The sequence below is a fragment of the Bombina bombina genome, chromosome 11, assembly GCF_027579735.1.
Source record: "Bombina bombina isolate aBomBom1 chromosome 11, aBomBom1.pri, whole genome shotgun sequence".
Taxonomy (NCBI): Eukaryota; Metazoa; Chordata; class Amphibia; order Anura; family Bombinatoridae; genus Bombina; species Bombina bombina.
In genome coordinates, this window is record NC_069509.1 from 89,777,656 (window position 1) to 89,793,837 (window position 16,182).

General features: G+C 39.1%; 1 protein-coding gene across 3 annotated transcripts in view; it reads left to right on the top strand.

Annotated features, from left to right (window-relative positions):
* The window catches only part of JMJD8 (jumonji domain containing 8), a 130,392-nt gene that overhangs the window by 90,396 nt on the left and 23,814 nt on the right, over positions 1-16,182 (top strand). For all 3 annotated transcript variants that reach the window (XM_053694997.1, XM_053694998.1, XM_053694996.1), the window contains exon 7: positions 5,600-5,719. In XM_053694997.1, the coding sequence (XP_053550972.1) occupies positions 5,600-5,719 (120 nt within the window). The remainder of the gene's footprint in view (positions 1-5,599; positions 5,720-16,182) is intronic.

A 16,182-nucleotide genomic window follows, 5' to 3' on the forward strand; every position in this document is an offset into this window, starting at 1 on the left:
GAGGGGACAAATCTGAGTAATCCCCATTCCACTGACTTAGCATGCACAATTGCAGCGGTCTGAGATGCAGGCGCGCAAATGGTACTATGTCCATTGCCGCTACCATTAAGCCGATTACCTCCATGCACTGAGCCACTGACGGCTGTTGAATGGAATGAAGGACACGGCAAGCATTTAGAAGTTTTGATAACCTGTCCTCCGTCAGGTAAATTTTCATTTCTACAGAATCTATGAGTCCCTAGAAAGCGAACTCTTGTGAGTGGCAATAGAGAACTCTTTTCTACGTTCACCTTCCACCCATGCGACCTTAGAAATGCCAGAACTAACTCTGTATGAGACTTGGAAGTTTGGAAACTTGACGCTTGTATCAGAATGTCGTCTAGGTACGGAGCTACCGCTATGCCTCGCGGTCTTAGTACCGCCAGAAGAGAGCCCAGAACCTTTGTAAAGATTCTTGGAGCCGTAGCTAACCCGAAGGGAAGAGCTACAAACTGGTAATGCCTGTTTAGGAAGGCAAATCTTAGATACCGGTAATGATCCTTGTGAATCGGTATGTGAAGGTAGGCATCCTTTAAATCCACTGTGGTCATGTACTGACCCTCTTGGATCATGGGTAAGATGGTTCGAATAGTTTCCATTTTGAACGATGGAACTCTTAGGAATTTGTTTAGGATCTTTAAGTCCAAGATTGGTCTGAAGGTTCCCTCTTTTTTGGGAACCACAAACAGATTTGAATAGAATCCTTGCCCGTGTTCCGACCGCGGAACTGGGTGGATCACTCCCATTAGTAAGAGGTCTTGTACACAGCGTAGAAACGCCTCTTTCTTTATCTGGTTTGCTGATAACCTTGAAAGATGAAATCTCCCTTGTGGAGGAGAAGCTTTGAAGTCCAGAAGATATCCCTGAGATATGATCTCCAACGCCCAGGGATCCTGGACATCTCTTGCCCAAGCCTGGGCGAAGAGAGAAAGTCTGCCCCCCACTAGATCCGTTTCCGGATCGGGGGCCCTCACTTCATGCTGTCTTAGGGGCAGCAGCAGGTTTTCTGGCCTGCTTGCCCTTGTTCCAGGACTGGTTAGGTTTCCAGCCCTGTCTGTAGCGAGCAACAGTTCCTTCCTGTCTTGGAGCGAAGGAAGTTGATGCTGCTCCTGCCTTGAAGTTACGAAAGGCACGAAAATTAGACTGTTTAGCCTTTGGTTTGGCCCTGTCTTGAGGCAGGGCATGGCCCTTACCTCCAGTAATGTCAGCGATAATTTCTTTCAAGCCGGGCCCGAATAATGTCTGCCCTTTGAAAGGAATATTAAGCAATTTAGATTTAGAAGTCACATCAGCTGACCAGGATTTAAGCCACAGCGCTCTGCGCGCTTGAATGGCGAATCCGGAGTTCTTAGCCGTAAGTTTGGTTAAGTGTACTACGGCATCAGAAATAAATGAATTAGCTAGCTTAAGGGCTTTAAGCTTGTTCATAATCTCATCCAATGGAGCTGTGCTAAGGGTCTCTTCCAGAGACTCAAACCAGAATGCCGCTGCAGCAGTGACAGGCGCGATGCATGCAAGGAGTTGTAATATAAAACCTTGCTGAAAAAACATCTTCTTAAGGTAACCCTCTAACTTTTTATCCATTGGATCTGAAAAAGCACAGCTATCCTCCACCGGGATAGTGGTGCGCTTAGCCAGAGTAGAAACTGCTCCCTCCACCTTAGGGACCGTCTGCCATAGGTCCCGTGTGGTGGCGTCTATTGGAAACATTTTTCTAAATATAGGAGGGGGTGAAAAGGGCACACCGGGTCTATCCCACTCCTTGTTAACAATTTCTGTAAGCCTTTTAGGTATAGGAAAAACGTCAGTACACGCCGGTACCGCAAAATATTTATCCAGCCTACATACTTTCTCTGGAATTGCAACCGTGTTACAATCATTCAGAGCCGCTAATACCTCCCCTAGTAATACACGGAGGTTCTCAAGCTTAAATTTAAAATTTGAAATCTCTGAATCCAGTTTACTTGGATCAGATCCGTCACCCACAGAATGAAGCTCTCCGTCCTCATGTTCTGCAAATTGTGACGCAGTATCAGACATCGCTCTACTATTATCAGCGCACTCTGTTCTTACCCCAGAGTGATCGCGTTTACCTCTTAATTCTGGCAATTTAGATAGTACTTCAGTCATAACATTAGCCATGTCTTGCAAAGTGATTTGTATGGGCCGCCCTGATGTACATGGCGCCACAATATCACGCACCTCCTGAGCGGGAGGCGAAGGTACTGACACGTGAGGAGAGTTAGTCGGCATAACTTCCCCCTCGTCTGGTGATATTTTTTTAACATATAAAGTTTGACTTTTATTCAAAGTAACATCTATACATTGAGTGCACAAATTTCTATTGGGCTCCACATTGGCCTTTAAACATAGTGAACAAACAGATTCCTCTGTGTCAGACATGTTTAAACAGACTAGCAATGACACTAGCAAGCTTGGAAAAAACTTTTAAATAAATTTACAAGCTATATAAAAAACGCTACTGCGCCTTTAAGAAACATAAAAATGTGACACAGTTGAATTAACAATGAACCAAATATGTTAAAACAACCAAATTTTAACAGAAAATGTATAAAATTAGCAGAGGATTGCACCCACCAGCAAAAGGATGATTAACCCCTTAATACCCAAAAACGGATAACAGTTTAAATAATAAACGTTTTTATCACAGTCAAACACACTGTCACAGGTCTGCTGTGACTGATTACCTCCCTCAAAACTAGTTTTGGAGACCCCTGGGCTCTGTAGAGACGTCCTGGATCATGGAGGAAGAAATAAGAAGACTGTGACTAAATTTTTACTGCGCAATAAAGCGCTAAAATAGGCCCCTCCCACTCATATTACAACAGTGGGGAAGCTCAGTAAACTGTTTTTATTCAGAAAAAAACGACAGCCATGTGGTAAAAATCATGCCCATAAAGTTTTATCACCAAGTACCTCAGAAAAAACGATTAACATGCCAGTAAACGTTTTAAAAATTGAAAATTATGAAGTGTTATTAATAAGCCTGCTGCTAGTCGCTTTCACTGCAGTGCAGGCTCAAATATTACTTTAATATTGACAGTATTTTCTTAGTGAAATTCCATTCCCCAGAAATACCTCAGAGTATACATACATACATATCAGCCTGATACCAGTCGCTACTACTGCATTTAAGGCTGCACTTACATTACATCGGTATTAGCAGTATTTTCTCAGTCAATTCCATTCCTTAGAAAATAATTTACTGCACATACCTCCTTGCAGGTGGGCCCTGCATGCTATCCCCTGTTCTGAAGTTACCTCACTCCTCAGAATGGCCAAGAACAGCAAGTGGATCTTAGTTACGACCGCTAAGATCATAGACAAACTCAGGCAGATTCTTCTTCTAATGCTGCCTGAGAACAAACAACACACTCCGGTGCCGTTTAAAATAACAAACTTTTGATTGAAGAAATAAAAACTAAGTTTAACACACCACAGTCCTCTCACACGTCCTATCTTTAGTTAGGTGCAAGAGAATGACTGGATATGACGTAGAGGGGAGGAGCTATATAGCAGCTCTGCTTGGGTGATCCTCTTGCACTTCCTGTTAGGGAGGAGTTATAATCCCATAAGTAATGGATGACCCGTGGACTGACTACACTTAACAGGAGAAATTGGGTTTAGTGTCCCTTTAAATTAACAGTTTTTGGCTGATAAGGAAAACTCTCACAGCTTTATTGGTAGAGAGTGACAGTAGTATTGATCAATAGTCTTAAAATGACATGCTGTTATGGATTAGAGCATGTCCTTTTTTTTTTTTTTTACTATAATGGCCCTTTAAAGGGATAGGAAAGTCAAAATTAAATTTGCATGATTCAGTTAAGGCATGTCATTTTAAGACACTTTTAAATTAACTTCTGTTTTCAAATGTACTTTGTTCTTTTGGTATCCCTTGTTGAAAAACAATACGCACACATCCTACACTGATTGGTACCTGCACACATTTGTCTCTTGTGATTGGCTAAGTAGATGTGTTCAGCTAGCAGCCAATGTTTTTTCAGCAAAGGATAACAATAGAATGAAGCAAATTTGACAACAGAAGTAAATTGGAAAGTTGATTGAAATTGTCTGTTCTATCTGAATCACTAAAGAAAATGTTGGAGTTTCCTGTCCCTTTAAGCCGGCAAAAAGAAATAGACTCAGAACATTACATGTCCAAGTTCATGCTTACTGTTTCTCAGTCCACCTAACAATGTAAAAATTGTTACAAAAGTTGTGTAAAGGGGAAAACATGTGCTGGATTATTGGATCATATAAACGCAAGGATAGATTAAAAAATGTATACCGTCTCTCGAAGAGATCATTTAACAGTTAAGAAAGGCAGCCATATATTGTCATTATATAAGCAAGAAAGGAAAAGCCAGTATTTGGCAGTAAATCCTAAAAGAGATGTGTAAATGCAATTTGGGATCGTCGGTGAATCAGTGATGAGGCAGAGACAAACATGTAACTCCAATAGCGATATGTACACGCACCGGCATCACTAATAGAGTGTGAGTGTTCTGCTATAGGATTAAGAGTCACCACTCCAAGACTATTATCCCTTTCATTCATAAAGCCGAATCACATGTTTACTGGGTGGGTCGTATCCTGACTTACTATTGGCTAGTCACAGTTCAGCAAAACTTAGATATGAAAACTAATTACGGTTACCTGCTAGGTCTTAAAAATAAAGTGTTTCTCCAATATACCATCTCTTCTCTGGGTGTATGTATTTAGTAGTCCTCCAGATTTCCTAATGAGCAGAACGGCTGCTTGTTGCATACTAGAATTCCCCTTTATAAATACAAGGGCGGAAGTTGCACTTTGTAACTAGCGAATATGACCATAAAGAAAAGACTAGCTTGACCGTTCCATGAAAAAGTGTTAAAAACACATATATCCCAAGTTGCAATAAAAACATAACCAGGTAAAAAAGCATGTGGAACAGCAAGGACAAGCTAACGCGTTTCAGCACATCAGCTGTAGTCATAGAGTCGAAATGGTCTTTTCTCTTTATATTTAGAACATTATATCCCAGGAAAAATGTATATTGAAAAGTAAATAAAACATATAGACCAAATATAAAAAAACAGAATATCTGTCAGTCTAACCTACCGCGTCGGACAACTTCCAGTTATTACATACTACCCATGGCCACTAACTGTACATGCGAGATCAGCATTTAACGCTTTTATTAACTTTGTGCATTTTGACTTAAAGTGATCCAAATCACACATTACCAAACATAGTCATTTAAAATCATAATAAAAGGCTTATTACAATGCGAGGGAATATATTTGGGAGTGAACATGTAATCAATAAATACAATTATTCGCAATAAATTAGATCACATGTCCTCAGTTTAAAAATAAAGTTCCAGGAGCCTTGTATAATTGTTCTTGAGCATTGTTAGGAGCACTGTTATCAGACACAAATAAGAATAGTAATAAATTCAACGTGTTTTATTAGTCATTCTATTAATATACTGTTGTATACATTGTCAGTCTTCTTTTTGGTTTCTGTAGGTTTCAAAACTGTTTTGTTTCTCCTATAGACACACTGTATTTCTTTGGGGACAATAATTTCACAGAGTGGGGATCTCTTTTCAAGAAATACACCCCCCCTCCATTCCAGATACCAGGCACCAGCGGGGCTTATAGCTTTGGCATTGCAGGTGGGTACTGTTATCTTATTGTAACTATCTAACGGCTAGATTACGAGTTTTTGTCGGTAAGGCTTGCAGGGTTAACAAGGCTCTTTTTCCCACCGCTCACTTAAGACAGTTTTTTTTAAACCTGGCGTTAGCCACAAAAAGGTGAGCGTAGAGCAGAATTTAGCTCCACATCTCACCTCAATACCAGCGTTGCTTACGGTAGCGGTAAGCTGGCTAAACATGCTCGTGCACAATTTCCCCATAGGAATCAATTGGGGAGAGCCGGCTGAAAAAAAAAAACCTAACACCTGCAAAAAAGCAGCGTTCAGCTCCTAACGCAGCCCCATTGTTTCCTATGGGGAAATTAATTTTATGTCTGCACCTAACACCCTAACATGAACCCTGAGTCTAAACACCCCTAATCTTACACTTATTAACCCCTAATCTGCCGCCCCCGACATCGCCGACACCTGCATTATATTATTAACCCCTAATCTGCCGCCCCCGACATCGCCAACACCTGCATTATATTATTAACCCCTAATCTGCCGCTCCGGACACCGCCGCCACCTACATTATACCTATGAACCCCTAATCTACTGCCCCCAACATTGCCGAACCCTACATTATTTTTATTAACCCCTAATCTGCCCCCCCAACGTCACCGCTACTATATTAAATTTATTAACCCCCAATCTTCCGACCCCAACGTTGCCGCTACTATATTAAATTTATTAACCCCTAAACCTAAGTCTAACCCTAACCCCCCCTAACTTAAATATAATTTAAATTAAACAAAATAAATTTAACATAATTAAATAAATTAATCCTATTTAAAACTAAATACTTACCTATAAAATAAACCCTAAGCTAGCTACAATATAACTAATAGTTACATTGTATCTAGCTTAGGATTTATATTTATTTTACAGGCAACTTTGTATTTATTTTAACTAGGTACAATAGTTATTAAATAGTTATTAACTATTTAATAACTACCTAGCTAAAATAAGTACAAAATTACCTGTAAAATAAATCCTACCCTAAGTTACAATTACACCTAACACTACACTATCATTAAATAAATTACCTAAACTACCTACAATTAATTACAATTAAATAAAATAAACTAAATTACGGGGGGGAAAAAGAATTACAAGAATTTTAAACTAATTACACCTAATCTAATCCCCCTAATAAAATAAAAAAGCCCCCCCAAATAGTTAAATTCCCTACCCTATACTAAATTACAAATAGGCTTTAAAATGGCCTTTTGCGGGGCATTGCCCCAAAGTAATCAGCTCTTTCACCTGTAAAAAAAATACAATACCCCCCCAACATTAAAACCCACCACCCACACACCCAACCCTACTCTAAAACCCACCCAATACCCCCTTAATAAAACCTAACACTACCCCCCTGAAGATCTCCCTACCTTGAGCCGTCTTCACCCAGCCGGGCAAAAGTGGACCTCCAGAGGGGCAGAAGTCTTCATCCGATCCGGGCAGAAGAGGTCCTCCAAGCGGCAGAAGTCTTCATCCAAGCAGCATCTTCATCCATCCGGAGCGGAGCTGGTCCATCTTCAATCCAGCCGACGCGGAGCCATCCTCTTCAAACGACGTCCTAACACTGAATGAAGGTTCCTTTAAATGACGTCATCCAAGATGGCGTCCATTGAATTCCGATTGACTGATAGGATTCTATCAGCCAATCGGAATTAAGGTAGGAAAAATCCTATTGGCTGATCCAATCAGCCAATAGGATTGAAGTTCAATCCTATTGACTGATTGGATCAGCCAATAGGATTGAGCTTGCATTCTATTGGCTGTTCCATTCAGCCAATAGAATGCAAGCTCAATCCTATTGGCTGATCCAATCAGCCAATAGGATTTTTCCTACCTTAATTCCGATTGGCTGAAAGAATCCTATCAGCCAATCGGAATTCAAGGGACGCCATCTTGGATAACGTCATTTAAAGGAACCTTCATTCTTCGTTAGGACGCCGTTTGAAGAGGATGGCTCAGCGTCGGCTGGATTGAAGATGGACCCGCTCTGGATGGATGAAGATAGAAGATGCCGCTTGGATGAAGACTTCTGCCACTTGGAGGACCTCTTCTGCCCGGATCGGATGAAGACTTCTGCCCCTCTGGAGGTCCACTTGTGCCCAGCTGGGTGAAGACGGCTCAAGGTAGGGAGATCTTCAGGGGGTAGTGTTAGTTTTTTTTTAAGGGGGGATTGGGTGGGTTTTATAGTAGGGTTGGGTGTGTGGGTGGTGGGTTTTAATGTTGGGGGGTATTGTATTTTTTTTACAGGTGAAAGAGCTGATTACTTTAGGGCAATGCCCCGCAAAAGGCCCTTTTAAGGGCTATTTGTAATTTAGTATAGGGTAGGGAATTTTATTATTTGGGGGGGCTTTTTTATTTTATTAGGGGGATTAGATTAGGTGTAATTAGTTTAAAATTCTTGTAATTCTTTTTTTTTTTTTTCCGTAATTTAGTTTATTTTATTTTATTGTAATTAATTGTAGGTAGTTTAGGTAATTTATTTAATGATAGTGTAGTGTTAGGTGTAATTGTAACTTAGGGTAGGATTTATTTTACAGGTAATTTTGTACTTATTTTAGCTAGGTAGATATTAAATAGTTAATAACTATTTAATAACTATTCTACCTAGTTAAAATAAATACAAAGTTGCCTGTAAAATAAATATAAATCCTAAGCTAGCTACAATGTAATTATTAGTTATATTGTAGCTAGCTTAGGGTTTATTTTATCGGTAAGTACAGGTGGCCCTCGTTTTACAACGATTCAATTAACACCGTTTCAGAATAACAACCTTTTTTCCCAGTCATGTGACTGCTATTGTGACTGCTATTGAGAAGCAGTGCATTTATTAAAATAGCCAGTAGGTGGAGCTGTCCGCTTGTGTTGCAGCAAAGCAAGCTGAAATTAATCAATTTAACCAGACCGGAGCTATTGAGCAGATTTCAAAGGAACAAGATCTTCCTGTCTATAACTCAGTCCAGATTGGAATGCATAGAAAGAACTGTTTGCAGAAAAATGCAAGTGAAGTCTGTGTTGTGTGAATATTTTATTAGGTTTATAATGCTGTTTAGCAAATGTTTTTGTTCATTTAACTTAGTTTAATTATATATTCTGTGTTGTGTGACTATTTTATTAGGTTTATAATGCTGCCTAGCATTTAAAGTCTTCATTTCAAAGCTAATTTTGAGAGGGGCCTGGAACCTATCTCCCTCACTTCCCATTGACTTACATTATAAACTGGGTTTCAATTTACAACGGTTTCAATTTACAACCATTCCTTCTGGAACCTAACCCCGGCGTAAACTGAGGGCTACCTGTATTTAGTTTTAAATAGGATTAATTTATTTAATTATGTTAAATTTATTTAGTTTAATTTAAATTATATTTAAGTTAGGGGGGGTTAGACTTAGGGTTAGACTTGGGTTTAGGGGTTAATACATTTAATATAGTAGCAGTGACGTTGGGGGTGGCAGATTAGGGGTTTATAAATGTAAGTAGGTGTCGGCGATGTTAGGGAGGGCAGATTAGGGGTTAATAAAATTTAACTAGTGTTTGCAAGGCGGGAGTGCGGCGGTTTAGGGATTAATATATTTATTAAAGTGGCAGCGATGTCCGATCGGCAGATTAGGGGTTAATATATTTATTTTAGTGTTTCCGATGTGGGGGGGGGGGCCTCGGTTTAGGGGTTAATATGTAGTTTATGGGTGTTAGTGTACTTTTAGCACTTTAGTTAAGAGTTTTATGTTCCAGCGTTAGCCCATAAAACTCTTAACTACTGACTTTTAAATGCGGTAGGAGTCTTGACAGGAGAGGGTCTACCGCTCACTTCTTCCAAGACTCGTAATACCAGCGTTAGGCAAGTCCCATTAAAAAGATAGGATACACAATTGACGTAAGGGGATTTGCGGTAGCCTCGAGTCGCGGAAGAAAAGTGAGCGGTAGACCCTTTGCTGCCTGACTCGTAATACCAGCGGGCGTTAAAAAGCAGCGTTGGGACCCCTCAACGCTGCTTTTTAAAGCTAACACCAAACTCGTAATCTTGGTGTAAGATATTCTGACAGATTTAGAAACTTTACACCACTGCTTGATTCAGATTCCTCCGTGATCAGGTTGATGATTTATACCACTGCTTCTGTAAATGAACTACCATATTGGTATGTTTATTGCTACAACATAGTTACATAGTAGATGAGGTTGAAAAAAAAGACAAAAGTCCATCGAGTTCAACCTATACAAATCTACAACAGTTGATCTTAAAGGGACACTCAGGTTAAATTAAATTTTCATGACTCAGACACATTATGTAATTTTAAACAACTTTCCAATTTACTTCCATTAAAAAAAATGTGCAGAGTCTTTTATATTTACAATTTTTGAGTCACCAGATCCTACAGAGCATGTGCAAGAATTCACAGACTATACGTATATGCATTTGTGATTGGCTGATTGCTATCACATGGTACAAGGGGAGTGGAAATATACATAACTTTGAAATTTGTTATAAAAAATTCTACTACTCATTTGAAGTTCAGACAAAGTGCTATTGCATTGTCTTGTTATCTTGCATTTGTTGATTATGCAAATCTAATGCGTTGACTGGTCCTTTAAATGAATCCCAATAAAAAGTTGATCCATTTAAAGTGAAAGTAAATTTTTAGATCCACCAACAACGCTATTGATAATACAACTCCCATAATGTATAGTCGCTAACTTTTTATGCTTAAAAAAAGTTCCAATACTTAGGAAATTTATATTTGCGTACCTTTAGCTAGCTTCCTCCGGGTTTAGAAGTGTTAGAGGAAAGAGCGGTCCCACCCGCTCTATACATCTTTAGCTGTGCACGCTCTCGTGAGCCCAATATTTTGCGCATGCGCAATGATACCAGCTCCACTCCGATACTAAACATTGAATCACTGGATTCATTGTTTAGTATGGGTGCGGCGATCATATAATTTGTTTGTAAGCAGAGAATTCCCCGATGACTGTAACGAGCAAGCAAAATTTAGTAGGTTCAAACAAAGTATATTGCTTCAGTTTAGTTACGTCACTATAATGGATTTCCTTTGAAGTTTTAAATGCGCATGCGGCTATCGTGAACGTGCATTGGATCGTGGATGAACTTCGAGGATAGCCGCATGCGCATTTGAAAATGGGGGCGTAAAAAGAACAGGTTAGACGCCCATGGGGGACCAATGAAATTCGGATATCGCTGTTTCGTCACGACGGAAGGCAAATATTTTTAGAAGGCGGAGGAACGGCTAACAAGTATTGCGGCTTTGAGGGTAAAAAAAATGATGATATATACAAATTAATAAAAAATTATGAATGACAGTGATGTTATGTTTAATAGATTTATATCAGCATATTTAGGGATATACTCAACTTTACTTTCACTTTAACACAAGCAATCATATCCCTGAATTCTGTTTCTAGCCAGAAATGTATCCAAACCATTTTGAAATGTATCTAATGAGTTCCAAGGTAATAGCTCTAACAGTGAAAAAAACGTTTACGTTGCTGCAGATTTGGGGGTAGATTTAAAAAACAGCGGATGCTGCTTTCTATGCCCGAAGTTTCAGGAACGCCTGAAAAGTAAGTTAAGAAGCAGCGGTCAAAATACCGATGCTCCTTAACTTCTCCGCACTTTTAGGTGCAGACTGCAATCATCCCAATACGATACGATCGGGATGATTGACACCCCCTGCTAGCGGCCAATTAGCTGGGAAAGTGCAGGAAGCTGCATTGCACAAGCATTTTACCAATTGTTGTGCAATGTTAAATGCCAAAAGCGTATGCTGTCGGCATTTAGCGATGTTAAATCTACCCCTAAATCTCCTTTTCTCCAGCCTTAAAGGGGCACTCAAGTCAAAATTAAACTTTCTGATAGAGCATGCCATTTTAATTTACTTCCATTAACAAAATGTGCACAGTCCTTTTTATATTTACACTTTTTGAGTCACCAGCTCCTACTGAGCATGTGCAAGAATTCACTTAATATAAGTTTTTACACTTGTGATTGGCTAATGGCTGTCACATAATACAGTGTAAAAGTGTATACTGCATTTACCATACTTGTTACATAGTAAAATAGTAGATGAGATTGAATGAAGACAGAAGTCCATCGAGTTCAACCTATACAAATCCTACCTAAATTACAATAACAAGCTCCAATTGCACTTAGCTTAATCCTATTAAAAGGTGACCCATTTAACACAAGAAATCATATCCCTGAATTCAGTTTCCAGCAAGAAATGTCTCTAAGCCATTTTTAAATTTATCTAAAGTATTGGCATCCACTACCTCCTTAGGCAGTGAAAAAACTTTTACGTTGCTGGAGATTAAATCTTCTTTACTCCAGCTTTAAATTGTGACCTCTGGTCACAAACAATTTCCTTGGAAAAAACAGATCTTCCACCAGCTCTGTATATGGGCCTTGAATATATTTATATAAAGTAATCAAGCTGTCATGCCTCCGTTCCTCCGACCGTTGCCACGGGCGCATCTGGTTGTTGTGTGGCGCACGGCAGTGCCTCCACCTTGGTGCGAGCCAGTGCCTATTTAAGGTAAACTAAGTCTGTAGTACCTCATTTACTATTGTGTATTTTGATTGATTATTTGCTGCTCAACCCTACTTTGCCTAACTGACTTTTCTACTGCTTAACCCTTTGGCACCCTGAAAGGATTGGACTGACTACCTGCTGCTGAACTCTGCTCTGCCTGAATGATTTCACTTTTGCTTAAAGTGAATGTAAATTTTGATGATAAAGTGCCCAGTTTTAAAAAAATTCTTTTAAAAACAGGGGCACTTTAATTGATCAAAATGTACATTTCACTCGTGTTGTGAAAATACATTTTAATCTTGACAGCCGCTGCATCGCTTCATCCGCCTGTCGCAAAGCCTCTAAAATGAGGAATCCAGCTTCCTCCAATCACGGCGTTGAATCAGACACTGATTCCCCCAGGGGGAAAGCCGTGATTGGAGGATGACCGATCCATCATTTCTGACGTAGGAAGAGGCTTGCGACGACCGGGGGAAGCTGGAGTGGCTGTCAAGATTAAAAGGAAAGTATTTTTTCACAAAACGAGTGAAATGTAAATTTTGATGAATTAAAGTTCCCCTGTTTTTAAACAAATTTTTAGAAACCGTACACTTTATCATAAAAATTGACATTCACTTTAACCCTTTTGTACTCAGGAAGATCTGACTGGCTACCTGATCCTGTCCCCTGCTCAGCCTAGAGACCTCCAATATTATTTAACCCCTTGGTGCTCTGAAGTTTTGGTTTGCTTTCTGTTGCTGTCTCCTGCTTTGCTTACACCTTTACCTTGCCTCTTATCTCTGGGAGCTCTGAGCTATCTTTTTGCTGCTGCACCTGTTCTACTTCATTCTTTAAAGGGACAGTAGACACCAATTTTGATATAGCTGCATGTAGTAAACACTACTATAAAAAGAATATGCACAGATACCAATATAAAAATCCAGTATAAAACCTTTTAAAAACTTACTTAGAAGCTCCCAAATTAGCACTGATGATGAGGTTAGGCTTGGACACTCAGTGAAAGGGACTGGAAAAACAAAAACAGCAGACCCTCCCCCGATTCCCTGCATATGAAAAGACAGATAACATAAACAGAAGCCAGCAGGAGTCGGTAAACACGTGTATACATCTGACACTGTGGGGCTTGGTTAGGAGTCTGAAAATCAGCACAACGATCTTAAAAAAATAAGTAAAACAATATATTTTTATAAAAACATTACCATATGGGCTATATAAATCTATCATCTACAAAACATTGATGCAAAGAAAAATCTAGTGTACAATGTCCCTTTAAAACTGTTAAACTTAGTTCTGGTATTTGTCTTTATCTTTCCACTTGACGCCGGGATAAGAAGACTACTGTCCATGATTGGTCTGATAAAGGAATATCCCACAAATGTTACATACAATTCCTCTTGCTTATGATTTTCCCACACTTCCTAGAGAGACCAAAAAAGCAAATCCTCTAACCTACGCTTCCCTCAAAATGCTGCAAATCAATAAGCAGGTTTTCTGCATTTGCCATATAATGATTATGTATAGCAAAAACGATAGATTTCAGATTTCTAACAGCTACATGCTACACAGTGATTGCTTGATCAGTGCAGGAACCTAGTTATATATTTTCTTATTTGGCAAAAGAGAAGAAGGGAACAATACTCAAGGCATTTTAAAAGGTGTGTCCCTCAGACTGCAAAACAATTCAAATTGACAGTTTATAACATTTATTTATGTGCAGGAAGTTTGCAGTTCAGTACTTAAAGGAACATAAACTCCAATATTTTTTTCATGCTTTAGAACATGCAATTTTAAAGAATTTACTTCTGTTATATAATTTTGCTTCATTCGCAGATATTCTTTGTTTAAAAGCATATCTAGATAACCTTTACAAGCTATCTGATTAACCCCTTCACTGCCGGGAATTTCAGAAGTGCGGTTCACGGTGGCAATTAGCGACGTTCTAATTGCCAAATGCGTCTGCTGTTCCTGAACAAAGGGGACGCTAGAGAAGCTTTCACAAGCATTATTTTTATGGATTACAGTAGTTGTGTGTAAATAATGTCAGTGAGAAACCTAAAGTATGTGAAAAAGTTAACAATTTTTTTTTTTATGATCGCATTTAGTGGTGAAACGTGGCATGAGATATGGGCCTAGATTAATAGTTTGGGTTGTCTACTAAAAAATATATATATAGTTTTGATAGGTAAATAAAAAAAATAAAAAAACAAGGCTCTATTTCTGTTTAAATGGAGTGATTGCAAATATGCTAAAGATTCTCTGGCACTTTGGGCAAGTTTGTCTCTAAAATTATTGGCCCTTAAGGGGTTAATTGCTGATATATACTATACATATAAAATTACTTTCTCCTGTTAAGTGTAGTCAGTCCACGGGTCATCATTACTTCTGGGATATTAACTCCTCCCCAACAGGAAGTGCAAGAGGATCACCCAAGCGGAGCTGCTATATAGCTCCTCCCCTCTACGTCACACCCAGTCATTCTCTTGCACCCAACTAATAGATAGGATGTGTGAGAGGACTGTGGTGATTATACTTAGTTTTTATATCTTCAATCAAAAGTTTGTTATTTTAAAACAGCACCGGAGTGTGTTGTTCCTTCTCAGGTAGAATTTGAAGAAGAATCTACCTGAGTTTTTGGATGATTTTAGCCGGCGTAGCTAAGATTCATTGTTCTCGGCCATTCTGAGGAGTGAGGTAAACTTCAGATCAGGGGACAGCGGGCAGGTTCACCTGCAAAGAGGTATGTTGCAGTATATTATTTTCTGAGGAATGGAATTGACTGAGAAAATACTGCCAATACCGTTATAATGTAAGTTCAGCCTTAAATGCAGTAGTAGCAACTGGTATCAGGCTGTTATGTATATATGTTTACACTTCAGTATTCTGGGGAATGGCACTTCACTGGGATAATACTATATGCATATAACTTTTAGCCTAACTTGCAGTGGGAACGTCTAGCAGTAGGCTGTTTAATGACATTTCATATTTTTGATTTTAAACGTTTTGCTGGCATGTTAAATCGTTTAATTATCTGAGGTACTGGAGGAAAAATTGTTTTGGGCACTGCTTTTCCACTTGGCTGTCGTTTATTTTAATTTAAGACAGTTTACTGAACTTCCCTCACTGCTGTGTGTGAGGGGGAGGGGCCTATTTTGGCTCTTTTGCTACGCATCAGAAATTCAGTCACAAGTCTGTTTCTCTCCCTGCATGATCCGGATCGTCTCTACAGAGCTCAAGGGTCTTCAAAAATTATTTTGAGGGAGGTAATCACTCACAGCAGACCTGTGAGATTGTGCTTTGATTGTGATAAAAAACGTTTATATTTTGTACATTTTTTTCTGCTATTAAGGGTTAGTTATCCATTGCTAATGGGGGCAATCCTTTGCTAAATTTATGCCTTTACCGGGAAAAATTTGGTTTTTATAATTTCTCCGGTTCATTGTTATTCAACTGTCATAGTTTTTTTCTGTGCTTCTTAAAGGCACAGTGCGTTTTTCATATTACTTGTAAATTGAGTTGAAAAGTATTTCCAAGCTTGCTAGTTTAATTGCTAGTTTGTTAAACATGTCTGACTCAGAGGAATATCTCTGTGCTATATGTGCAAAAGCCAAGGTGGAGCCCAATAGAAATTTATGTACTAATTGCATTGATGCTACTTTAAATAAAAGTCAATCTGTACAAATTGAACATCATTCACCAAACAACGAGGGGGAAGTTATGCCGACTAACTTGCCTCACGTGTCAGTACCTGCATCTCCCGCTCGGGAGGTGCGTGATATTGTAACGCCGAGTACTTCAGGGCGGCCATATTACAAATCACACTACAGGACATGGCTAATGTTATGACTGAAGTTTTGTCTAAATTACCAGAACTTAGAGGTAA